Genomic DNA, 27,170 nt, shown 5'->3' with positions numbered 1-27,170 from the left:
AACTCATAGCTGTTATTTCGAACTTCTGTTCACCGCAAAGTCTCTTCTCCATTGTCACATATCCAGTGCTTTAGATCCTTTTTGCGTTTACCCGGGAAGCTTCTAGAGTTACAAACACAGGAGCCTAGCAGTTTAGCTGACATTTTTTTTTTTTGTCCTTTCTCTTGCACAAGGATTGGCAGCTCCTTTCTATAAAGGGCCAAAAGTAAATAAATATTCTAGGCTTTTGGGGGCCAGAAGGTTTCCATTGCGACTACTCAGCCCTACCGTTCTATTGCAAAAGTGCAGAGGCAATCCGTAAATAAATAAATTAGTGGCTGTGTTTCAATAAAATTCCATTTAGAGAAACAGGTGGTGGCTTGTAATTTCCTGACCCCTCCTCTAGTACCTTCTGATATATAAATGTGTATATTTGATCATGGACTGTTTTCACCTTTGGCTGAGATTTCTCTTTGTGCTTATTCCTAAGGGAGCTATGTTTTGGTAAAATTCCTAGGAAAACTTAGAACACTGATAGCCATGAATGGCTGTTAGAATTCGTGACATGCCATCCAAGGATCTTCTGTGATATATCTGCTTTCCTGTCTACAAGTGTATCTGCAGCTGGGGTGCTTTAGAAAGACTGAAGATTGACTGGACATTTCAGAGGGATGCATTTATTGGTAACTGATAGGGTTGTTAAGTTGGTCTTATAATTTAATGCAAAATCCATCACTTGCTATTTGTTGAGGTGCCAAGTGGGACTCAGTTTATGTAAAGCCTTTCTGATTTATGGTTTCATTAGAGCAGAGTCATTGATTATCCCACAGAAATTCAAGAGGATTTTCATTGCTTTGACCCAGTTAACAATAGACCAGGTGCCATTGCTTCTGCTAGCACTTCTCTGGAATGCAGACACTTTTTTTTTTTTTAAACCAATGAAGATGCTGAGAGATGTGACATCTCACTGAAAAGTTGACTCATTTAGGGCTCCCATTGCTAGCAACCCAGGTGGCTTTTACCAAACCTGACTCAGCTTAGAGGGAGATGTGGGAGGCAGGAATAGGACTTCATAGATGAGATCATAGCTTCAGCCAATTTATAAAACTGAGTATTTTCTTCTTCCTCTGACCTGCTTTCTTCTCATCCTGGAAACTGCCAGCTCTTTTATTTGGCAGCTGAGAGTTTCTTTGGAAGTGTGTGTGTCTGAGTGAGGGAGTTATGTATGTCCCTTGACAAGTTTATGTTTTGAAGGGAGCCAGAGCACCTCTTCAGAAAAGATCCAGTGGGGAGACCCTTTTTCCTGGGGAGTGGGTTGAATGAAAACTTTTGGATGGGAGTTCCCACTGTGGCTCAGTGGAAACAAATCTGACTAGTAACCGTGAGGACGCAGCTTCGATTCCTGGCCTTGCTCAGTGGGTTAAGGATCCGGCATTGCTGTGAGCTGTGTTACAGGTTTGCAGATGCAACTTGGATCTGGCGTTGGTGTGGCTGTGGGGTAGGCCAGCCACTGCAGCTCTGATTTGACCTCTAGCCTGGGAACTCACATATGACATGGGTGCAGCCCTAAAAAGAGAAAACAAAAACAAACATTTGGGTATATAGATTTTCTTAGGTTTCTCCTGTTACTCCCATCTCAGAATTCAGACCCCGGAATGAAGAAGGCATTATTTTTAACTAAAGCTCCTTTCAGCACCACTGACTGTCATTACCTCCTTTCCTGTTGACCTATTACACAAAGGAGACCAGAACATTGTCCCCTTGTCCCTGTACTGGGGCTTGCTCTGCACGTTGGAGAATCAGAAAATCAAAATGACTTTTATTTGCACAGTGGTGTATTCTCTTGTTCATAAACATGTAAAATGGGATGATGACCAAGAAATCCATCCAGATATGCTCAAACATATATTGTCTCAACATCTGCTCTCCATGAATGGTATGCTGTATCTCTTAATTCCAAGGTATTTCCCACGAGCATCCTTAGAAGTTGCCCAAGAGTCTCTCACAACATTGTGGGAAATATTTTCCCGCTTGACTTCTCTTTGTCTTTTACCTTTTTTCTCTGTGTTCATATTTTCTGTGTGGAGTCTTGCAAGAGGAAGGGAGGGAGGTTGATAAGACTGGGAAAGCCCGGTGGGCCTCTTCTAAGGTCTATTATCCGTTCTCCTCCCCGCTCCTCCTCTCCCTTCTCAAAAATAGAAAGTCATGAAAAGGTGAGAAACACTCAATTTCTATGTAAAGTAATTTTTATCCTGCATATGGAAAAGCTGTACCATTTGCTTTGTGGACTGAGATTGTCTGCTGATTGGCAGGCAGCAAGTGAGCAGAGAGTTGGGACTCCAGTGACCTGAAAGGGATAAGAACAGTGGTATGTTTTCAGTTGTGCAGTGTCTGCCGTCCTGATAGTATTGATTATAGACAAGGAAGTGGCTGCAGCATCTCTCAGTGCCTGCACGGAAGGCCCTTCAATTAGCATATTTATCATCTCTCTCTGTCTTACTGGGGCTGTCAGGTCATTAGTCTGAGGGAAATCACCCCTCAGTACCAGCGCTCAGAAGCCTGAGTCAAAATCTTTCTCATTCCTGCTTGGGGATTTGAAGTTTTCCAAGGGTTGTTGTTTCCACTGGGTTTGGCTGCAATTTGAGAAAGCACAGGGAGTGTTTTTTTTTGTTTGTTTGTTTTTGTTTTTTTTTTTGCTTTCTGACCCCAATTGGCTGATCATATCATATCCATAAAGCTCTCCAACTAAAAAAACAAAACAAAACAAAACAAAAAAACCCCCACTTGTTTCAATGATCCCATGCTATGAATCAGTTCTTTAAATGTAGGGGAGGAGGGAGGAGTGAAAATTGGCTCCTACCTTATAGAATCATCCTATCAATGACTTTGCAGTTATCTTTAGTACCAGCTGACAGGCTCTAACACCTATAAAAGTGTGTTAAGACTCATTTTGCAGAATGATAACTTGTTTGCTCAAGGCATAACTTATTGGCTTGATTATCAAGCTAATTTTTTTTTTTTTGATAAGTCATGTCTGTTTTTATATGGTGGTACCTCTCCCCCACCCCCTCACTTCTAGTCAAGGAGAGAGGTGCAGACTGTAGCTTTATACTGGGTTTTTCTCTTTGTGGGAATTAAACTGAAGACCATCTAGTTAAGAATAATAGGCTCTGGATTTCCCTGGTAGTCTAGTAGTTAAGCATTGTCACTGCTGTGGCTCAGGTTACTCCCACGTTACTCCCAAAGCGAAGGTTTGATCCCTGGCCCAGGAACTTCTGCATGCTGTGGGCATGGCCGGAAAAAAAAAAAAAAAAAAAAAGGAGGAGGCTCTGATTGACTTATGATAGTCACGGTATCAGCAGATATGGTAATCTAGACTAGGTGCTGGGGCACCTTGCCATTTCAAATCTTGGGTCATGACACATGCTGTAACTAATTTCTTTGTCCTTTAGAGAAAAATGAAGGTAATCAGCTGAACGGATAATTAAATCCACAGGGCTACTGGTGCTGCCAGGGTTTTTTTCTAGGGGCAGAATTGCAGGACAGTTAGGGAAGACACACGAAGAAAGCATCAAGGTGATGGACGCTGGCAGGAAGGAGGCCACTTCCCAATTGCCGGGGTCCAAGGTCTCAGTCACCACCCAAAACAGCCTTGATCACAGCTGCAGTTTCTCTCTAATGCCTCAGGACAGTATGTGCCAGCAGCATGAAATTTGTTTACCCTCATCATTACCTTGAGGTAATGGCTGTAGCAGGAGCCTGTCCATTTAAGTGTGAGGCCACGAGGGTGGAAAAGGGGGAGTGGGTACCAGAATGACATCTAGGTTTCTGCCTGGGAAGAAGTAATAAAAGCGTGGATATAGCCCCAGCAGAATAAGGTTGCTCATGAATTGCTGGTGCTCTCAGTTAAAGACGGGGAAAGAGAAAAAAAGAAAAAAGCCAATTCAGGATCGCTCCAGGAAAAGACACCAATCATTTGGCCCGCCCCAGAATTCTTGACACACTCCTGGGGGTTTTCGTCCCTTCATAATTGGCTCTAATTGTATCTTCAGTGTTGCCGATGACTTTGGAGCGTTTTGCTGCATGTTTAAGATTTTCAGTGTTGGGGAAAAAGTTCTTTCCAACATCTGTTCCCAATGTGTTTATCTGTAATTTTAATTCATGCTCACTTGCCTTGTCATCTGGCCTGGACTGAAATTAGCTGAGATTATTTGTACTATTTAAGATTTTATGCCCTTCAATTAAATCCTCCTCCCAAGGAATCTTGGTGTTGCATGATTTTCTTTCTTTCTTTTTTTTTTTTTTTTTGAGGCTGCATTGTCATTTTAGGTGAATTTGTAATTGAAATGGGTTTTAGAGGATCTTGGTGTACTTGAGATGAAGAGAGACTTGGAAAAGAGGCACTTAATGAGCATGTAAGCTGGTGCCTAAATAGAGGAACTGGCAGTTGGTAGATGGGTCAGGTCCTCTGCATATTGTTAGAAGGAGTCTGATCAAAATCTCTGCAGCTGTGTGCTCCAGTATTCCCTGGAATGACGGGGCTGTGTGCTCAACTGTTGAGTTTGGGAACAGAGGGCAGTTGGAGGAGATACATTCTCAGGGAGCCCATGAAGTCTGAGTCCCTAAAAGTGCCATAGTGAATCTGGCCTGAGAACCTTGGGAAGGAGGCATATTGCCCCAGAGAGAAAACCTGAAACTAAGGCCAGGCTGCCTTGGACTGGAAGGCCTTTAATTGTTGACTGTTGTTGGGAAAAAAACTAATGAAGATAAAACCTGTGAGAATCCAGAGCTCTTTCTCCAACAGACCCATCCTGCTGTCACAACCCTCTGTCCACGGAAGCTAAAGGAATGTCCTCATGCCTCCAGGGCCCACACTTCTGTTCTATGTTTGAGTGTTGTGGAGTGCATTAGGACATCCTGTTCCCACCAAGGAACCTTGGGCCATATCCCTTCTGTAGAGCGAGGCCATGGGTGGAGCTGTCTTCCTACCAACAAGGTGAGGCACGAATATATGGTACTAAGTTTATTCCTTATAAACTCCTTAGGTGACTCAATGTTGTGCAAGCAGCAGTGATGTGACAGGTTTTGAATTTCTATAATTTGAGTTAGGGTAGAGGCATTTCGAGTGCATTTTCAGATTGTCCATCATTTCGAAGATAACCCCTGGAGGGGATATGTTAGGAAGAAGGTGATGGAGGGCAAGCAGTGATGCTCTGTGTAGAATCAACCCTTTATCTTATAGAAACTAAGTCCTGCCCAGTGGTTGTAGCCTAGTCTTTCCTTGCTGTGGAAGAAGTTAAGTAGTAAATTGGAAAGTCAGTCCATCACTGACTGTGGAGGCTAGAGAAGAAGCACAATAGGTGGATAGTTTTGCTGTCATTGTAAAGGATACAGAATGGGATCTGAAGAGCTGCCGTGTGGAGGCTTCATTAAGATGGGCAGGGTTTGTTATGCGCAGAAGAGGCCAACGGACTTAAAGAAAGCAAATAGTTTTTACAGGTGTTCTTGGTCTTTGGCTGGCAATAGAACTCTAGATATAGGGCCACTAGGGGGAGTCCAAATTTTAAATTGTTCCTAATGAGAGAAGAAAGTATGTTTCTTTTTCAGTTTCCTTCATCATGTTATGGACACATGCTGTCTCCTGTGTTTGGAACTCCTACACTTGGTCCAGCCACCTTCACTCATTACTCAAATCTCCTCTTTGATACCCTGTGTTAGGCCCCTTCTCTGTGATGCATTCCAGAATCACCTTGCTCTTCCCTGTCACAATATCTCTTTGTAACCCAATACTCCACTAGCCATCCCTGCTAGAGTGTTAGATGAATAAGGGCATGTTTATGCTGTTTATGGCACTTTGTCACATCCCTGTTGTCTAGCACAATGCCTGGGCATATGGCGAGGGCATGATAAATATTGGTTAAATGAATGAATGGCACCTCTGCCAGGAACTGAAATCAAGGAGATGATGGGAGTAAAACCTGGAATCCCATGTCAGCAGACTGTGTCTCCCTTGGAGCATTTGCTCATTTTCACCGCTCGATAAATAAGCTCTAGGTAGGTCTCACTCATCTTAGTATCTCATCCATGGATGGTGTCCTGGATAGATGGAGGATAGATTCAAGAGATATTTATGAAATAAAATCAGTAGGACTTGGGAAGGGCCAGTATTTGAGGAGTGAGAACGAAGAAGACTCCTTAAAAAAAAAAAAAAAAGATGGTTTAAGGGGATAAAGGTACTGCAGATGGATATGGAAAACATAGCACACATGGATTATTTTTCTTTTGATGTTTTCTTCAAGAAGTAAGTAATAATGAACTGTGTCCTGGAGAAATTCATAAGGTTTGTTCCTTTGGAAAGATGCAAGGCATGTCACGGACTGGAAAATGCTAATGACTGATAGGGTATTGGTCTCTTCGGGCCAAGGTTGGCAAGCCTTGACTGTCCCTTGTTGATTAAAATCATGGCTGGGAAGTTGTGGAGAGTGATGGAGAGACACTGGGTAGGAGAGTCATATTTGGGTTTATATCTCCCTTTCACCCATCGCCTACTAGCTGTGTAACCACAGGGAACGTAGTTAACATTTTTGAGTTTCAGTTTCTTCATTTTTAAAAGATTCTCTTCATTCTAATTTTGGAAGACTGGGAGGATATTGTCATGAACTCAATAAATATTTATTGAGTACTTATACTGTGCTGGCTGTTGCTTTACGTGCAAGGGAAACGAATTTGTAAAGTCCTTTCCCTTGAAGTGGTGAGCTTCTGATGTGGAGATAGGCATTTCACGAATAAACAGAGAAATTGACACGTAATTAGTGACAGTGATGACCACTGTGAACAAGAGGAATAGGGTGGTGTGGGAGAGAGTAAGGAGACGTTAGATCCAAGGGACAGGAAGGCCTTTCCTGAATCGGTTATATTTAAGCTGGGATTTGATGACTGAGTAGACGTTTTCCTGGCAGGGATGTAGCATAATGTTCTGAGTTGGTGGGACAAGCTTGCAAAGACCCTGAATCAGGACAGAGAGTGGAGTCCTAGAGAATTAAAAGAAAGGCTGATACAGTGGGAGGGGAATGATGGATGGAGAGGGCTGCCTTGTTTGTGGTCTCAAGCTAAAGTTAAGGATTTTCTATTTTTCTTAAGTGGGAAGCCCTTAGAAGATTTTTAAGGAGGGAGAGTGACATATCATATATATAGACACACACACACTATATATATATATATATGTATATTAAAAGACAAATATGCCTTTATATATATACAAATATGCTTTTATATATATATACAAATATGCCTTTATATATGTGTAAACAAATATGCCTTTATATATATGTAAACAAATATGCCTTTACATATATATATATATATATATATATATATATATATATATTTGTCTTTTTAGAGCCACACCCATGGCATATGGAGGTTTCCAGGCTAGGGGTCCATTCAGAACTGTAGCCACTTCACCACAGCCACAGTCCAAGCTGCATCTGTGACCTACACCACAGCTCATGGCAATGCCGGATCCTTAGACCACTGAGCGAGGCCAGGGATCAAATCCAGGTCCTCATGGATATTAGTCAGATTCTTTAACCCTGAGCCACAATGGGAACTCCTAATTTATGTTTAAAAAAAAAAAAAAAAGGATCCTTTTTTTGGGGAAAGTGACAGGCGAGAAGGGATCAGGAAGACCAATAAGTGCTGACCATTTGAGAGATGATTATAATTTGGAAGGGGATAGGTTTTCCATTTTGCTGTGGAGGATAGATTCAAGAGATATTTATGAAATAAAATCAATAGAACTTGGGAAGGGCCAGTATTTGAGGAGTGAGAACAAAGATGACTCCTTAAAGAAAAGATGGTTTAAGGGGATAAAGGTGCTGCAGATGGATATGGAGAACATAACATGTGGATTTTGGAATTAAGATCAAGAGTTTGGTTTCAGCTGGATGAGCCATGAGATGCCTGTGAAGATATCCAAATGGAATGTCAGGTAGGCTCCAGCTGTAATGACATAAAATATGTAAAGTAGGATATACTAGACAGTCAGTGTTATTTCCTGTGCTTTTATAGGGTTTTGGGATCTTTTGTCATTGCTTCTAGAGGAAGATGGATATTCTCAGCTGGAGGCCAGAAATGCTTGGGCACAGCATTGGCCTGGACTCAATTTTTCTTAAGAACAGATTGGCAGAACCTGCAGGTCCTAAATGGGCCTATTTAAAACTTTTTATAGAATATAGCAAGGGTTGAGAGCCACATTTTTTTTTTTTTTAAGGCCCACACTTGAGGCATACGGAAGTTCCCAGGCTAGGGGTCTAATCAGAGCTATAGGTGATAGCCTACGCCATAGCCACAGCAATGCCAGATCCAAGCTGCGCCTGCCACCTATACCATACCTTACCGCAACACCAGATCCTTAATTTACTGATCGAGGCCAAGGATTGAACCTGTGTCCTCATGGATACTAGTCAGATTCGTTTCTACTGAGTCACGAGGGGAACTCCAAGATCCACAAATATTTGCAGAGAATAATCTTTAGTAGTTAGTTGTCTGTGCCCAAAGTATTTAAATCATAGACTGATAATTTTCTTAGTGGTCTTATGGCCATATCTGCAGTATATGAAAGTTCCCAGGACAGGGATTAAATCTGAGCTGCAGCTGTGATCTATGCCACAGCTAACATTATGCTGGATCTTTTAATCCACTGGGCTGGACCAACCAGGTATCAAACACACACTTCTGCAGTGACCAGAGCCTCAGAAGTACAATTCTTAACCCACTGTCCCACAGCAGGAACTCCTCTTAGTGGTCTCAGCAAGAACTTGAGTCAAATTGTAATTCTGCAACTCTGCTACTTTCTAACTATGTTACCTGGGATAATTTTAGTCCCAGACACATTTTCCTAATCTGTAAAATGAGGAAAATAATAATCTTTAGGGTTGTTGTAGGAATTTCAGTTGGAAGTCAATAAATGGCAGGTTTCATAAAAAAAAGTGTTTTCTGTATTTGGGCCAGCACTAGTTAAAAGATGTAACTTGTGTTTCTAATTAAATTTGAGAGACTCTAGAGTCACTTATTAAAAATACTCAAGGAGTTCCTGTTGTGGCTCAGCAGTTAACTCACCTGATTAGTGTCCAGGAGGATGCAGGTTTTATCTCTGCCCTTGCTCAGCAGGTTAAGGATCCGGTGTTGCCTTGAGCTGTGGTGTAGGTCGCAGACATGGCTTGGATCTGGCATTGCTGTGGCTGCGGTGTAGGCCGGCCACTATAGGTCTGATTGGATCCCTAGCCTGGGAATTTCCATATGCCGCAAGTGTGGCCCTAAGAAACCAAAAACCAAACCAAACTAAAACAAAACTATATATATATATTCAAGTATAAGGACATAAATAGTGGAGTAGGCATATGAGTGCAGGCACATATATTCTATAATCTGGTCACAGCCTCTAATTCTGGGGTGGGGGGGCGAGGAAGTCATTGATTTAAGAAGGAGAGTGACATTGAAGAGTCTCATGCATCAGACTGTGTTGATAACCAGCTGCTGAAGAAAAAAACTGTACCAAGAGTTAGCTGGAGGATTTGAGAAAAAGGCTGTAGGTAGCAACTGAAGACAAATAGCCAGAAGAGGAAGGATCTATATCTTAAATGTCATGCTATTCAGACACATCAGATAAGAAAGACAAAACCTTTAGGCTTTTGAAATGTGGCAAACTAATTGAGGATTTGTGACTTCGCAGGCAACTATGCTGGGGTGGGGTTTGAAGAATGAGGATGACCAGCTAGGGTGTCAAAATTGTTCTAAAACTGTGTACATTTACTAAAAGTCATCAAACTCTGTCTTGAATTTTATGGTATGTAAATTATACCTCAATAAGAACACTTAAAGAAAGAAAAATGGCGACTATCAAATTAGTCACGTTTGACTTAGAGTTGGTTAAATGCCACTGTAGATTCATTCACATATTAATTCAGTCATTCATTTAACCATGCATATTTCTGCCTGTCCTTTTTCCCATCCACCTGCATGCCATCCATCCATCTATCCATCCATCCGTATATACAACTATCCTTGTGTGAGAAGCTCTTGGTTGAAAGAAATGAGTCAGACATAAAGAAGACCTGACTTAAAGAAGTTGGAGTGGATAGAGTTAGGAGTTTTAAAGAATATATGGAATTGCCCAGCAGAGTATATATATTCTGGGGAAGAGAAGAATCTAAAATTTAGTCCATTGGATCTATATGCATAAAAAAGGATATCTTTTTTTAATCCTTCAGACTATAGAATGCTTATAAAACTGTTGCTTTTTTGATTAAGAACCCTGGCCTCAGTCAGACCAGTGTCCAGGCTCTGTGTACTTCCACAAGGGCACTGACTTCTCAGAGCCTCTATTGCCGAACTGGTAAGACAGGGATCATAATTCTGACTTCATAGGGTTGTTAATAGAATTAAATGGGATAATGCAGATGGAACACTTTACTGAATGCCCAGCATACAATAAGTGCTCAGTATATGTTAATCGTTATTAGTACATATCTGTCCGGTTATTTGAGGTTTTCCATACATACCCTTCTTCTTCAAGGGCTGGAATCACACTTCTTCCACTAGGATCTGCGTCTTTCCCCTTTTCAAGTTTCTACCTGTAATGAATCATAGGTCAAGTTTTACATCATCTAGAAGGGATTTCTTCTCTGAGACTGTGGTAATTTGACTGCTCATATCTTACTTAACTATCCCTGTATTTGGCTCATCTCCCCTTAGAGTTTCTAATTTCCTTGTGGTTAGGGAAAATCTCAAACATCTTGGAGCTTGGACGGTGCTACAGTCCACAGAGTCGGTGCCCCATTTATGAGTGGATGCTTATTCACTCATGCACAAAGGCAAGAGTCACTGAATAAATATTGCTTGAGGAGTTCCCATGGTGGCTTAGTGGGTTAAGAACCCAACATAATGTCACTGAGGATGAGGGTTCTATCCTTGGCCTTATTCAGTGGCATAGGGATCCTGTGTTGTGGCAAGCAAGCTGTGGTTGTGGTGTAGGCTGGCAGCTGCAGCACTGATTCGACCACTAGTCTGGGAAATTCCATATGCCCACAGGGGCAACCCTAAAGAGAAAAAAAATAATGGCATGAAAGAAGGCCTGCATTAATTAAAAGACATACAAAAAAACGTGTTTTTGGCACAGTGGTCAGGCCCAACCAAAGTAGATTTGTCCTTAAGGTTGGCTTTTCCCAGGGAGGCCATTCATTGTCCTTTGAAATACAATTGACCCAACTCTCTGAATTGACATAGCACATGCTAGGGAGATATTCATTGGAAAATCAACAATGTTTGGGGGGTTTGTTCCAGCCTGTCAAATGCCTGTCAAATACAAGTGGGAGGAAAAGGACAGTTGCAGTCTCCAGGAAAGAAAAAGAAACATAGACATATGACAAAGGATGTGCATATGACATTGAGTCAAGCTTTATAATGAGAGAAAATGTGACAGCTTAATTATTGATCCATTCTGATGTGGGGAGGGAAATCTAGGCACTTGCTCTTGCAAAGTGAGCTGTGATGCCTAAAAATTGTCCCCTTGCTAGCAAAAAAAAACATCAAGTACTTCTCACGGTTCTTACAAGTCATTGGAGCCCTTGTAGAAGTGTTCTTGACCAACAAGAGGTTTCAGATTTCTAGCAAGTTAAGTTCTAATTTTGGTTAGCAATCACCACTTAACAGGTCAGTGAGGCTGGATGTGATACTAGGCTCCCCTAAACCTGTAGATCCACTCTTTAATGTTACACAGAGGCTACATCTTCTATTTTTTGCTGGGTTTGCTGTGTGAGAGGATATATGAAAAGTACCTGGGCCTTGGCATGTACCAGACTTAATTTAGGTTCTTGGCATCTCCATTTAGTAGCTCGATATTGATGAATTTGAGCTTCTCTTGAGGTCAACGTTTATAGTGTTATCAAGTTATTTTGGAATTTAGTCATTGTTGTCAACATTATCCTAATAGTTATCTTTCTCATCATAGTGGCTAACATTTATTGACCTCCTAGTGTGTATCAAGAATTGTTCTAAGTGCTTCACATGGGATAAACCCATTTAACTCTTACCACACATACTAATAAGGTGTATTATTCCCCTCTCTAAAACAGCTATTGTAATGCCAGGCATAAAGGTACATGAATATTACTATTTAATAAAGAGTTACTATCTTTCAGGCTACGTATGGTCTAAAGAGTGTTTTTTTTTTTTTTTCAAAGAAAAAATATTCTAGACTGTTGTCACCAAAAGGAATTAAGCTTGGAATTTATATAGTTCAGTGTTTACTATATTTTTTTAAAGCCAGAAACTATTGTTCACATGATCACTCTGTCAAAATCATAAAAGCAGAGCTATTCTTTCTGAATCAGAGATAAGAGACTAAGCCGTACCTGACAACCATCTGCTCCCAGCACTCTGAGGAATAGTGTGGAAATCACTGAAGTTGTCCTTTCCTAGATAAGCAAAGTGATTTATAATGTTTATTAGTATAGACCCTAAGTTATAAATTAGATTTCCTCTCTAGAGTCTATTGTTTTCTAAGAGACCACAATTGTGATGTAGCAGTATAATTACTATTTACTAAAATGTACAGAATCAAAGATGATGAAGTGCCTTTATATGCTTTATTATATTTGAACTTCACAACTCCTGTGGTGGCTATAGCCAATTCCTCCTTCTTCACCTAAAAATGCTGCATAACAAATTTTTTTTTTGGTGTGGAAAGGTTGGTGGAGCTGGTTATAGACGTAGGAGAGGAAAAATAAAACCAGAGACCAGAAATACTCAAAGTGGGTGATCCCATGGAGATAAGTAAACACACTGGAGTTGGCATTTGCCCAGAGGGCAATTTCTAATCCCTGCTGGTAGAATCTGGCTCCTGGTGGACCCTGTGTAAGTATAAAGAAGACAAACCCTGGGGCTGGTATGAAGTGTATAAATCAGGAGGCTTGAAGGATGAGCCCTCAGTGGGTGACAGGCAAAATCCATTCTGCAAAAGGAGGCTTGCCTGTCAGCCTTGACTCTAGATAAGGGAGTGTGGCAGAGAGAAGTTTGTATTCCTAGAAGTTTAGGGCCTACGTTTATTCTACCTGTGTGGCTCAATCCTTATGCCCCAAAGGCAAAATGTAGTTTAAAGTTATTGTGGGTTGATAGTTTCCTCAGGCGCCTGACAAAAGCAAATACAGATCCTCTGAAGAAATACAGTTTTAAAACCCAAACTTCAAATAATTCCCACAGATTAAATCCTAAAAAAAAAATAAGAGCTCAGAAATAGAAGAATCACTCAAAACACAAGAAAATAAGTCCTCATCCGTGATACTCAGTGAAACAACAAACTGTAAAATCAGATGCTGATTTTACATCAGTAAAATTTTACTTCAGATATTGGAGATATCTGAATAAAATATATGTCTAATACTTTTTATTTGGCTGCACCTACAGCATACAAAAGTTCTTGGGCCAGGAATTGAAACTGAGCTGCTGAAGTGACAATGCCAGATCCTTACCCCACTGTGCCACTGGGGAAACCTAATATGTTTTTATAAAAAGAAATTAATGGAGTTCCCTGGTGGCTCAGTGGGTTAAGAACCCAGCATTTTCACTGCTGTGGGTTGAGTCACTGCTGTGGTGCGGGTTTGATCCCTGGCCCTGGAACTTCCACAGGCTCACAAGCATGGCCAAAAAAAAGGAATTAAAATAGAAAAAGAGACTACAAATTTGACCAAGGAGATTGAAAAAAAAAAAAAGAAATTGAATTACAGGAAATTAAAGTATAAGTAAAATAAAAATGATATAGATTACTGAAACAAAATATAACCCTACTTAAGAGAATTAATAAACCAAAATATGCACCTGGAAGTTAAGTAGAATTCAGCATAGAAAAAAGAGATGAGAATCTTAAAACAAGCCTTGGTAACATGGAGGAGAGCTTGAGGAGAAAATAATAGCTAATTAGAGTTCTAGAGATAGAATAGAGAAAATGATGGAGAGAGAAAGTTTGCAGAGAAAATAGCTTCATCAGCCTTTATCAATTTTCTGAATTGATAAAAAATTTAATCTTTGGATTCAAGAATCCCAAGAAATCCTAGGAAGAATAAATAAAAATAAATTCACAACTAAATACTTTAAAGTTAATGAATATAAAACAAAACAAAACCTATCTACCAACCGAACAAAATATGATCTTAAAAGCCACAGAGAAAGGGTTTGTCACATATTAAAAAGTGATTATTAGGTCAGTAACCTACTTCTCAACAACAATAATAGAAGCCCTGGAAAACAATGGAATATCTTCAAAATATTTAGATGAAGTAACTCTATACCCCCAAAACCTAGTTTTTCTTTTTTCTTTTTATATTATGGTTTATCATAGGACATTGAATATAATTCTGTGTTCTATACAGTAGGATCTTATTTATTCCCTCCATATGTAATAGAATAAAAGTATTTTTTAAGTGGGAGGTTAGTCAAAGGGCATATTTAGATAAATTGAAATCAGATATAATTACTATCAAAATATCTTCACTAGAGGATTTTCTAAAGAATACATTAAGAAGAGAAATAATTATCCTGGAATAATTCTTCTTGAATGTCTAAGATTGAAGAAGAATTGTTATGCCAAGAAATATTAAACACGTGGTTAAAAAAAGATGTTTGTAATTCAAAAGCTGCAGATGACTCAAATGTCCATACATAGTGTAATGGGTAATTGTGGAATACTGGTATTGTGAATTACTATACATCATTGGTGAATATAGACATTAAGATGGATGAATAAAAGAATACACCATAGAAGATAAGTACAGTATGATTTCATCAATGTGAAGTTCAAAATGGGTAAAACTAAGTAATCAGTTATTTAGAAATATATATTTATATATGGTAAAATTATAAAAATATGTAAAGGAGGGATTTACATAAAAGCTAGGATAGTTGTCTCTGATGACTGGGGGGATTCCTTGGGGAGGTGTAATAGGGAATAATTATTTTTATTTTATATATTCATATATATAATATTTATATATTCATATATGTAATATAAAAAGACTAGCCATTGGAGTTCCCTTCATGGCTCAGCAGGTTAAGAACACGACTAGTATCCATGAGGTTGCAGGTTCGACCCCTGACTTCGCTCAGTGGGTTAAGGATCTGGCATTGCTGTGTGCTGTGGTGTAAGTCGCAGAGGTGGCTCTGTTCCGGTGTGGCTGTGGCTGTGGCATAGGCTGGCATCTGCAGCTCAGATTTAATCCCTGGCCTGGAAACTTTCATATGCTGCAGGTGCAGCCCTAAAAAGCAAAAAGGACTAGTTGCGCAAGAAGGTAGTAGGAAGAAGATTCAGGATCAACATGGATAAAAGCCTTCAAGAAGGAAAAACTTAGCAAATTTGTTTCCCTTTATTAAGGGGAAAAAAAAAATCTCAAGCACGGGATGTTGTAAAGTTTCTTGTTAATAGTGTTCTCTCCCCTTGCCAGCTTACCTTTGCGTATTGCTGAGGTGTGTTTTCATGGATGGTGACATATAAAAATGTTTCATGCTTTATTATTCAGATGTCTTTTATTCTCTTCTTTCCTGATGTAAACTTTTATCTGCTTCTTCTAGGTCATAACTTCTGTGCTGAAGGACCTAAATGTGGTGAAAACTCAGAGTGCAAAAATTGGAATACTAAAGCTACTTGTGAGTGCAAGAATGGTTACATCTCTGTCCAGGGAGACTCTGCCTACTGTGAAGGTAAGGGAGCTATTTAATAAAGTCAGCTTGTGAGAAATGTATTCCTGGTAGATGTGGTTGAGGATTGAAAGCCTTCACTTGGCTCTGGTTCTGTAGAATCCTAAAAGAAATTATATCAACTGCCTAGGGTACTTTATTCTCCTGACTTATCCAAGCTGCTTAATAGCATGGGGAAACAAGACCCTTGAAGGTTGTTAAACACAGTAAACGACCAAACTGATAGGGCCATATCAAATCCCGTATTCTGCTGTCACCATATTTAAAAATCACCAACAAAACTTTAAATACCTCATTTTATGTTGCCTTATTTGAGTAGATTGTCATCCCCAATTTCAATTAAATGTTGTGTGGTACGTCCTCATTTTGAATGGATGTTTTGATACTAGCTTATACCCAGTTGCCACCTTCTTCACCTGCCAAGGTCAGAATTTTTTTTTTTTTCAATTGTGTTTCCTAATGACTGATTCATGTGTTGCTTATTCCCACACTCTATTAAAAGTCCCAGTTGCAGATGGACTCATAACTTTGGCACTCTGACCGATGCCATTGTGGTGGGTTAATGGCCTCAAGCATCGGCGACCCCCATTTTCACTTTATAGAGCAGAACACCTCCACTGTCTTATGAGAACATCCCTTTTGATGCTCAGCACTCTGGTGGCAAGCACTGCATACTCCTGGTCCTTTAATGTGCCAGAGGGTCAAGGATTAGTTCTTACTTTGGACTTTGAGGCATAGTGCCCTAAAATCTGAGTCCACCCATTTCTCCAATGCTCGCTGGCTCCCTCCCATCCGTTTAGAGAAATACTTACAGGCAAAGTGATGGCTGGACTGTTTCTCTGTCCTAGTTGCACCCAGTCATTTCTGTCATCTTTGATAACAGTATATTGAACCTTGATGGTCTGTTAATCAGGAAGGTAGATGTCTTGAATGCAATAAATGGTGCAAAATTTTGGTCACTCTCCTCCTACCGATATGGGTCCCACGTGGGTTGGGTATTATCGTGATAAAGACCATTGTGCTGTTTTATATGGTTGATGCCTGCTTAACTTTCTGTCTTTGACTAAAGACCTCTTCAGTTGCTTAGGAAATGTGTCTAATTACCGTTAGTGTTCAGAACCTGGTAGGTAGCCTTTGGTTTTCATTTCTTCTGGTTCTCAATAGCAATATATGTCTAATGTTCTCTCCTTTCCTGTACTCTTTTTTTTTTTTCTTCTTTTGCTTACCTGTATAGCTTTGAACTTGATTTGGGAGATTTGCCTCTTGGGAGGATGAAGTTGCCCCCTTAGTTATGAACTTTTTCATCTATCCATTAACATCATGTTACTTATTTGTGAGTTTTGAGGAAGAGGGCTATTAATGTCCATATTTCACATTAACATTTATTTTTTCATATCTTATGCTACTTTCTATTTTTTGTCAGGAAATTAATGTAATTTTACAAATAAAAAAGTGAACATTTTCTTTTCCATTCATCACGGAAAAAACCCCACAGACCAGGTAATGGTCTAGAAAATTTTGCTTACCATCCGCTATATATGGGCATAGACTGTGAACAATTTTGAAAATGATAGAAAGAACCTCAAAGTGAATTGAATCCTGATTCTACAATTGGCAGACTTTTTAGCTGTCCATTGGAACTGGCAAACCACCATTCCTGGCTCCTCTTAGCTATTGAGATCTAGTAGAGCTTAGGAGGAAATTGCTGTTTGGAATTCTTTTTTTTTTTTTTTGTCTTTTTGCCATTTCTTGGGCTGCTCACGCGGCATATGGAGGTTCCCGGGCTAGGGCTTGAATCGGAGCTGTAGCCACCAGCCTTCGCCAGAGCCACAGCAACACAGGATCTGAGCCGCATCTGCAACCTACCCCACAGCTCACGGCAACGCTGGATCCTTAACCCACCGAGCAAGGCCAGGGATCGAACCCACAAACTCATGGTTCCTAGTCGGATTCGTTAACCACTGAGCCATGACGGGAACTCCTGGAATTCTTTAATTCTCTCTTTTTTTAGTGTGTGGAATCAATTTTGTGAAGTGTCATTGTGATATTATGCCTATCACTTGTATATGAGCACCTGATGTTATTGATTATGTTGAGCGATTTCCGGTCTAAATCACTGTTTTCTTGAACATGCTGCTCAGCTCATTGTTGGGCTGGTATGTACTATGGTACCACCTTGGGTATGGTGATGTGCTCAGGCTTCATTCATTTCTCTGTTACCATGGAGACATTCTACGAGTTCCAGAGGGCTTGTTCATAAAGAGAAGGATAGCATCTATGAAGAAATAACTAAACATTAGAACATGTAAGAATAGAACTCAGAATAGAACAGGGATCAAATGCTGGGCATCTGGATGGGAGGCCCTGAGAACCAAGTAGAGTGAATGTCATTTAGAGCAATCGCCCTCTCTCTTTTATTTCTTCCATCTTCAGCACACTTGGGCTTTGGGCTTATTTTGCTGTGGTTGCATGATGGCTGCCATAGCCTCAGGCATGATGGCCTCATACCAGCAAGGAAGGAAGGGAGGGCCAGGGATTAAAAACCTTCTCTGTGTGAGGTTATCTTTTCATGTTTAAAGAAAGGTCCTCCTGGAAGCTTCCTCCCTTACCTCTCTCCCCATGCAGAAGTCTTCTGCTGTCTTATTTTTCAGAGCTGGGTTACACCCTCTCCACCCCCATACCAGTGTTTGGGAAAGGGGAGTGAGATGATGCTCACTGGTTTGGGCTAATTTTGTTTAACCCTTGGATCTGTGGCAGGGTTTGCTTCCCTGAGACTGAGTGATCTTTGGCCATTGCCCCAACTAATGAGGGTTGTAGCAATAGGAAGAGGGTATGGGTGGTTTGGGTTGGGAAAAAGCTATATATACTACATTCTTTTATGGTAAAATGTAGTTTATGGCCTTTTCCCCAGCTCTGTCCTCAGAATTATCCTCTGAGATGCTTACCAAGTGCCCATCTGTGTAACAGAGACTCTCAGAGGCTGAGTTCACTGTCCTACTATAGCCTAGAGAGGAGTATATGCTTAAGAACTGCTTCAGGCAAGTTATTTTTTACTCTGAGTAAATGGAGTGAAAATGACCCAGATTGTACAAACCATGATGAACAAGACTGGCTTGCAAATTAAAACAAAATATTACACACATTGTCCAGGCTATCTTGAAAAGCCTATTCAGGCTCTCAGTGGAAAAAGAAGCAAAAAAGACTTTCAATTTTCTTAACTTCCTAGAGCAGTAACAGAGATAGTGCATTAAGGACTCCTGTGCTACAGAGATTGCCATAGAAACTGCCATAGAGGAGATATCGAAACTCCTGGCCAATCAATAGAAGATAGTAAGACCCTTTGTCAGCTGTGATACAATTCAGAGGAGGTCGTTTTACTTTGCCTCATCCAACTCAAGCAGGAACATTCCCCATTTTCAAAACTGCTGTCATTGGATTTTGGTATTTTATGAATCTGGTCTACTGAGGCATTTTTTAACCTTTGTGATGACATTTTCCATGGGTTGGTTTTAAATACTTTCTGATACATTAGTTTCAATTAGAGGTAATGTCTCAGCAAAGTGTAGCAATTCAGGCCTACTCATGATCTTCATGAATATGGTACATAGAGTCTCATAAACTTTTTTCTTCTTGCAGTAAAAAGTTACATGGAAGAAACAAAAAACAATGTGGTGTCAGATGCATCATGCCATCTGTCAGGCATAGAAAGGACTACAATTAGCATTAAGTAATACCTCCTACTTACAGAGTGCTCTGAATTTTTCTAACTCCTCTTACAGATATTGTGCTCTTTGAGCCTTGCAGTAAATCTTTGAGGAAAATTGTAGTGTTAGCCACATTAACTCCATTTTTTAAAGTGCAGACACAAAGACTCAGAGAAATGAAATGAAGATAATACTTATTCCTTCTCCAGGTCTTTATGCCCTGACTTCATGCACTACCACCCCACCCACCCTGTTCTAATGTGGTATTGTTCAAAATATTTGTTGTCTCCTTCGTCTGATGAAATATGAATGGCTGTGACGTGTACCATTTCAGAATAGAGCCTCTACAAGCTGTTGCAGGATTCCTTCTCTTTCTTATAAAGTAGCACAGTTCCAGAGTCCCAGAATGAAGATGACATGGAGCTGTGCAACACCTGACAGGGAATAGATATGTGGCATGAGGGAGAAATAATCATGTGGGTTATGGAAATTTTCAAAGGTGCAATTAGCTGTTACCTTTTCATAACTTAGCCTAAGCCTACTGGTATACCTGCCTGCTTAGTTGACCCAAATCTTGTGGTTTTGGAAGGACACCCCCAGCTCAGTGCTCATGATAGAATGTATGTATATATATATATATATACATATACATATATATATACATATACATATATGTATGTATATATACATATATAAATATAATTATATATATATTTAACAGAGCAATCATTGAGAATTATCAGAAAAAGTACAAATTGTATGGACCATTATTAGTCTTCTCTGGCCCTACTGTCAAGTAATATATTTTTTTTGCCGACCACAAGCTGTAAATTAGTGCTTTGTTATGGCCAAATCCAATGTGTGGAGCTGGATTTCCCAATTAAGATGATAATGAGACAATGCAGGTCAAAAATGTAGCTAATTGTCTGACATTCACTGAACATTTAATGAATCACAACAGTTATCATCACCATCAACTTACATCATTAATATTTATGAGGATCTTGCTAGGAGTTGGAAGAGTGTGTACTCATTGGGGCCAATACTTTGAGAAAGTGAGCCTCTCATGTCTACACCTTTGGGGAGAATTGGAGGCAGCAGGAAAGAATGTTTTTAGATGGAAGGGCCAAGTTCTATCAGATCTGAGAGGAGCATATTGTTAGCAGTGAGGTACCAAGTGTAATGATTGATTGTGATGAAGTCATTCCTTCCTTGGAAAAACTTGAGTGGGGTTAAATGCAAGGATAATATGTTGTGAAACAAAATGGCATTTATAGGTTTACATTTAATAATTTCATGTAACAAAACTACTGAAGTGTCTGAAACACAGCAACTTATTAGCAAGGTGATTTATAACTTCTTTCCCATGACTGGAAGTGATGACAAAGGGTCTGACACTTAGAATGTTAAGAGGCTGAGAAAGTGGCAGCAAGGTCAGAGTTCAAGCAGAAAGAAGATTCAGAACAGCTGATACTTCTTGGATGCAGAGGCTAATATGAGTGCACTTCCATAGAAACGAGACCCTGTGAATTCCTGATTAAGAGAATTCATGGGAAATGAGAATGTGTGGGAAATGGTGAGTGTGCTTCATTATATTCTCATTATCCAAGGATTAATCAGACCAGACTTGTTTGTTTTGAAATTTTATAAAATGCACGAGCCTCTGGATCTAGGATAGCCTAGTTTATGCTCAAATCTGGGCCTCAGTCTCCTCATGTTCTGATTGGGACAGCACAGGGATCAAAAACCTCTTTTTGATCACTCCTTGTTAGTTAAACCTTAATTCTAAGCCCCTGCTCTTATTTATCTCCAGGGGTTCAGAATGACTGAGATAAAAATACCTCAGGGAATCCTTTTTCTCTCTCTTCGTATTTAGCCTGTATGACTAATAGATCTTTTGGTATTCAGTTATCCTTTAATAGTCCTTAGAGTTCCCTGGCTGCCTAGTGCTTAAGGATCCAGTGTTGTCACTGCTGTGGAGTGGATTTGATCCCTGGCCCAGGAATTTCTGCATGCCATGGGCATGGCCAAAAAAAAAAAAAAAAAAAAAAAAAAATCCCTGCCTTCCCCCCCATCCAGCCCCCTTTTCTAAGACACAGAACTCTCTGGCCATTGCTTGGCTCATGATAAACTCCCATGTCACTTTCCTCCCAGCAGCAGGTTCACATGCGCTTTCTTCCTGGCCCTGGCTTTTGTTTGCCTCTGCTTCTTTGTTCCCAAGGCCACTTTGCAAAAGCACTTGCTCTGGCTCCTCCACCTGCTTAAACTCTTGCCTCTTCTTAGCAGAACTGCCCCCCTCCCTACCTCACTGCCTGCCTATGCCGCTAACTTTCTTTTTGGAATTAAAACAACAAAAAATAAAGCCCAAATCTCAACCTTGGTTATTGCACTTGGGTTGAAGTAAGAAGTTAATTTTTGAGCTCATTGCTCAGGAAAGAGCCCCAGTCAAACCAACTGGCGCTGTGGTCAGGACTGCTATTTAAGTAGCATTTGCTATTTGTCTTTTTAATTAATTAATGTATTTATTTATTTAACTTGACCATGTTTTAAAAGATCATTTGTGAGATATTTGGAATTTTGAGTTATTTCTTCAGGATAAAAATGCCATAAGTGTTGATTAGGTTTCTAGGCTAGCATGCAGAAGCCAAATTTACTCATCATGTGGCTGATCTGTTATACTGCAAAGCTCTTCTGAGTTCCATGGTCCTGAGACCAGGGGATCATGTACTTTTCTCCCATATTCTGTAATGACACTTCCATCCACCCTGTTGCTAAGGTCACTAGATGGGAAAGTCATCATCAATGCCATGCATCCCTCACTCCCAGCATCTACTACATCAGGAGGTCAACTTGGTAGCTTTACTTCCAAAATGAATCACAGATTCACCCATGTCTTGCTCCGACTCTTGTCCAAGCTTCTTTTATGTCATGGCTTGTGATTGCAGCAGTGACCCCTGTAAGCTAGTCTCTAAATATCAATCAGAGCTCTTAAAAATGTAAGTTATATCATGTCACTCTTCTGTTTAAAATCATCTCATTGCTTCCTCTTATCTTAGAATAATGTTCAAGCTTGGTCCTGTGGATGGCGCTGTGTGAACTGGACTCTGTCTACTTTTCTGATTGCATTGTGTACCCCCTTTTCTGTGTTTTCTTCTTCCTCACCTGCTCTCTCATTCCTTATATTTTTCCCGGAGGCCTGTGCAGTAGTACTTTTTTCACCCTGGCATGCCTTTCATCTAGATCTTGGCAAATCTGCTTTCTAGCCATCGTTTGAGTTGTAGCTCACATGGCACGCTTTAGAAAGTTTTCTCCTAACCGACCTCACTCAGTTAACTCGGCTACTACCATCAGCTACTCTCTATACCATTTTTCACTTTCTTCAGTTATTTTATTTTCTTCATAGCACTTATAATCGAAAATGGTTTTGTTTTCTTGTTTGATTATGATCTGACTTTTCCTTGAGAATATAAGCAGCAGGAAGGCAGCGATTTTATCTCCGTCACTGTATCTCTAGCACTAGAAAAGTACAGAGGGTGTTAAAGGCACATCAAAATGTTTGTGTAAATTTTGAATGGATAAGCAATGAGGTCCTCCTGTACAGCACAGGGAGCTATATTCAATCTCTTGGGATAGAACATAATGGAAAATAATGTAAGAAAGGGAATGTATATATATGCGTGACTGGGTCACTGCTGTACAGCAGAAATTTTCACATCACTGTAAATCAACTATACTCCAATCAAAAATATTTTAAAAAGAATAAATGAATGAGAACTCTCTAGCTGATTCATGCCTTTCTGTATCTGACAGCTCTTTCTTGTGTCAGATTTGTCTTGTTAGGGTTGATCAAGTGCTGCTTTTCAGCATAAAAATCTGTATCTCAGGCTGGTTCTGCTCTTTTTTGCTAATGCTCCATCCCATAATATTCATGCTGCCTGTTCACTTCCTTCCATGTAAACTCTGCTGCCGTTATTTGCTACAGATTGACTTTCGTCACCATATAGCAAGAGAGAAATTGTAGCTGTCCCTTGACTTGGAAGAGAATCATTTAATTTTAATAATTTAATTAAACAATTTGAAGAGGAGAATCATTTAAAAAGAATTTAAAAAGGTCAACTGCCTATAGAAAAAAAATTATCTGGTTTCAACACAATAGACATTTTTGTTTCCCTTCATCTAGCCTTTGAAATGGACATTTTTGATTGACAGGTGGCTTTTCTCAAAGCCGTGATTCAGGGCCCCAGGCTGCTTCCCTCTTTGGCTCCACCATGTGCACCCTGGCAGGGGAAAGGGAGTGGAAGGTGATGACTGGGCAGCTTTTTAGGGGCTAGTGCTGGCCACATTCTACCGGCCAGCACTTTGTTACTGGCTTTTCCTAACTGCAAAATAGGTGCATAAATGGTGTCCAGCTGTATGCCTAGGAAGAAAAAGAATCTTGCTTTGTCAATAGTTTCCCAGTTTTGCCACAGTTACTGGGTGAAAATAAGTGTCCGCTGTTAATTTTATGCCTCATTAGTTTTGGTTTATTTCCTGAATCCCTCCCTGCTCCACCACATGGGCCTCTGGCTTCAATTGATTGTATTACAACTTGCTCACTAGGATGCTAGACAGACAGGATTTAACTCTCTTGCTTCTGCTTTCTTGTTTGCATCATCTTTAGACATCCCTGTGCCCCCACTGTATCGCCTCATCTGGATTTATTCTGTCCCCAGTACACCCCTTTCCCCAAAGTGACCCATCTCTTCTTTCCAAAAATTCACAGCTCCTCACATGCTGTAGTTCTGAGGTTTATGCTAGGAGGAAAGCAACTCATGGAAAAAGTTTACACATATTTGTGAGTGATTGATAATCCAGATAATGTTCCTAGAGATGAATACATTCTTAAAAGAGGATGCTTAATTAAGAAAATCCCCACACTGTTAAATTTCAAATAGCATAACAAAAGAAAGTGAAAATTTCTAATTTTTTTTTTTTTTTTTTTTTGCTGTTTAGGGCTGAACCCATGGCATATAGAAGTTCCCAGGCTAGGGGGCCAATTGGAGATGCAGCCGCTGACCTACGCTGCAGACACAGCACGGCCAGATCCAAGCTGCGTATGTCACCTACACCACAGCTCATGGCAATGCTAGATCCTTAACCCACTGAGCAAGGCCAGGGATCAAACCCTCATCCTCATGGATACTAGTCAGGTTCGTTACTACTGAACCATGACAGGAACTCCAGAAAGTGAAAAATTAGTGTGAATGTGGGTGAGAGAACTCTTGGGCAGGAGAACTAAACAGATTGTACCTGGGTATTTGCATTGCAAGTTGGCTATCCTCAAATAGTCCTGCTTTCTAGCATTTTCCCTGACTTTATTTTTTTCTTGACAACTCCCATGGCACTGATGCAGTGAAAGAGCAGGAACTCAGGATAAGGAGATCTTGAATGATTCTGGCTCTACCAGCTGGGTGATCCTGGAAAGTTACCCAGTTCTTCTATATTTTGATTTTCTCATGGTCCAAATAGAACGTTTAAAAAAAGGATCCAAATAATACCAGTTACTTGTGAAGGTTAAATAAGGGGTGGAATGTGGAAGTATTTTGTAAAGGCTAAATCAGTGTAGCTTGGTATTATAATGTGATTTATAATGATAATTAGGTAATTATACATCATGCAATTATTTATCATTATATTAATAAATATTTTCATCTTGGCATTGCTTGGACTAGAACTTGGCCCTTCAGTTATTTGGGGCTGAGATACACACACACACTATATATATATATATATATATATATATATATATATATATATATAACATACATACATATATATATATATATATATATATAACTGTGATGGTTAATTTTATATGTCAGTTGGCTGTGCTAAGGGAAGACCGAATAGCTAGTAAACATTATTTATGAGGGTGTCCATGGGGGTGTTTCTGGAAGAGATTAACATTTGATTCAGCAGACTCCCTTACCGATGTGGGCAGGAGTCATCTAATGCATTGAGGGCCCATATAGAACAAAAGAAGGACAAATTCCTTCTTTCCCTGCTTGACCTAGGACATCCATCTTTATTCTGCTTGGGGACAATGGAGCTCCTGTTTCTTGGACCTTGAGACTCCAGGAGTTGGAACAGCAGCCTCCTTGCATACATGTTTTGACCTTAGACTGAGTTATACCATCCTCTGTCCTGGTTCTTCAGCTTGTAGACAGCAGCCTGTGGGACTCTAAGCCATGGTAATATAACATATTATATATGTTATGATGCCTGTATGAAATATTGGGGCAATACCTAGATAAATTTCCTCGTATATACCTACATGAGAATGGAGATAGGGCTAATGGTCAGATGAAAACCATTAGTGGTGGTGAAAAGCATTGTAAGCATGCTAAAGAGTTTTCAGTTTTACCCTATAGGCCAGGGTGTACCCATAAAGGATGCAGACCTATGCAGGTGAGAAATTGGATCCATTGGTGTATGGAGAAAATATTATTATAACTTTTATATGTTTATTTTCATTTCCTTTAAATTTTTATTTCAGTGTAAGTTTTACAGTGTACATCATGGCTTACTATAATAGTACATGTATGTTTTTTTAATTAAGCAAATGTTTTCATATAGGGGGTCCATGCCCCCACGTTGCTATCAATGAACAAGCATGATTAAAAACAGAGGTCACTGCTGTAGGCCACAGAGAATTTAATGGAGGATTTGAGATGGGGAGGATGTTACTAGATTGGGAGGTTAGGAAGGTCATCTCATGGCCACATGGAGGCAACATTGCTTACATAGGGGATGTCTTCATGGCTTCTCAGACTTGGCCATGATGGGTGCTGAGGAAATAAAGCATCACTGACATCAAAGAGATGAGCTTGTCCAGCTTTGCTTGGTCTTTCCCCAAATCCTTCTTGACACATTACATCTGATTCTTGACCATGATTTTCTTCTGAGAGCTGAGTCCTCCGGAGTCTAGCATTTTCCCGGGTGAATCTTCCTTGCTCTGCTCTTTGGTGAATCTATCAGAGGGGCCAGATGGTACCCAGAGGTTGGACCTGTGAAGATGGCCTTACGTTATTTTCCAGTGATGTACTTTCACCTTTGGCTCACTGTACGGTATTTTAGGACTTTCCGAATGTCACCTTGAAAGGCATTCTGCGTATATCATATTATGTATAGTACTTGGCATTTTTTATGTGGCAAAATGAAAGAAGAGAAAAAAAGAAAAGGGGAAATGGGAATTTAGTAGATTTTAATATTTTGGGTTATTTAAAAAATAAACACCTTTTGGCTATCTCCAAGGTACGTAATATCTATATAGGACTGAGAAGAATTCAAATTAGTGAGTTCTTTTTGTGCCTTTAGTATTGTGGCTGGTATAGTGTGCCTATTGTATCTTCTGTTTCTTGGTGAGGTTTGCCTGGGAAAACATGAATCGTACACTCACAATAATTAGAGAAGAGTAGCAAGGGTATATTAAAATTATTTGACTTAGATTTGGGGCACTTAATTTAGAAATCCTGGCTTTACCATTATTTCATGAACTTAAGCAGGGACTTCATCACGTTCCATTTCCCTTTGTAAAATTCATGTGCCAGTTTTTATCTTATTAGTTAGTTTCTTTTAAGGACAGCCATAGGAACTGAGCACGAAGGTCTAAGGAAGTATCTAGAATAAAATAGGGTTTTAGTTAAATGTTAAATCTGAATATGCTAAATGCTCATTTAGACACAATTCAATCTTATACCG

General features: G+C 39.8%; 1 protein-coding gene across 2 annotated transcripts in view; it reads left to right on the top strand.

The window, feature by feature from the left end:
* The window catches only part of NELL1 (neural EGFL like 1), a 936,230-nt gene that overhangs the window by 243,308 nt on the left and 665,752 nt on the right, over positions 1–27,170 (top strand). For both annotated transcript variants that reach the window (XM_047776133.1, XM_047776134.1), the window contains exon 12: positions 15,601–15,729. In XM_047776133.1, the coding sequence (XP_047632089.1) occupies positions 15,601–15,729 (129 nt within the window). The remainder of the gene's footprint in view (positions 1–15,600; positions 15,730–27,170) is intronic.

Source organism: Phacochoerus africanus, chromosome 4 (assembly GCF_016906955.1).
Source record: "Phacochoerus africanus isolate WHEZ1 chromosome 4, ROS_Pafr_v1, whole genome shotgun sequence".
Taxonomy (NCBI): domain Eukaryota; kingdom Metazoa; phylum Chordata; class Mammalia; order Artiodactyla; family Suidae; genus Phacochoerus; species Phacochoerus africanus.
This window is presented reverse-complemented; position numbering and strand designations above follow the sequence as displayed.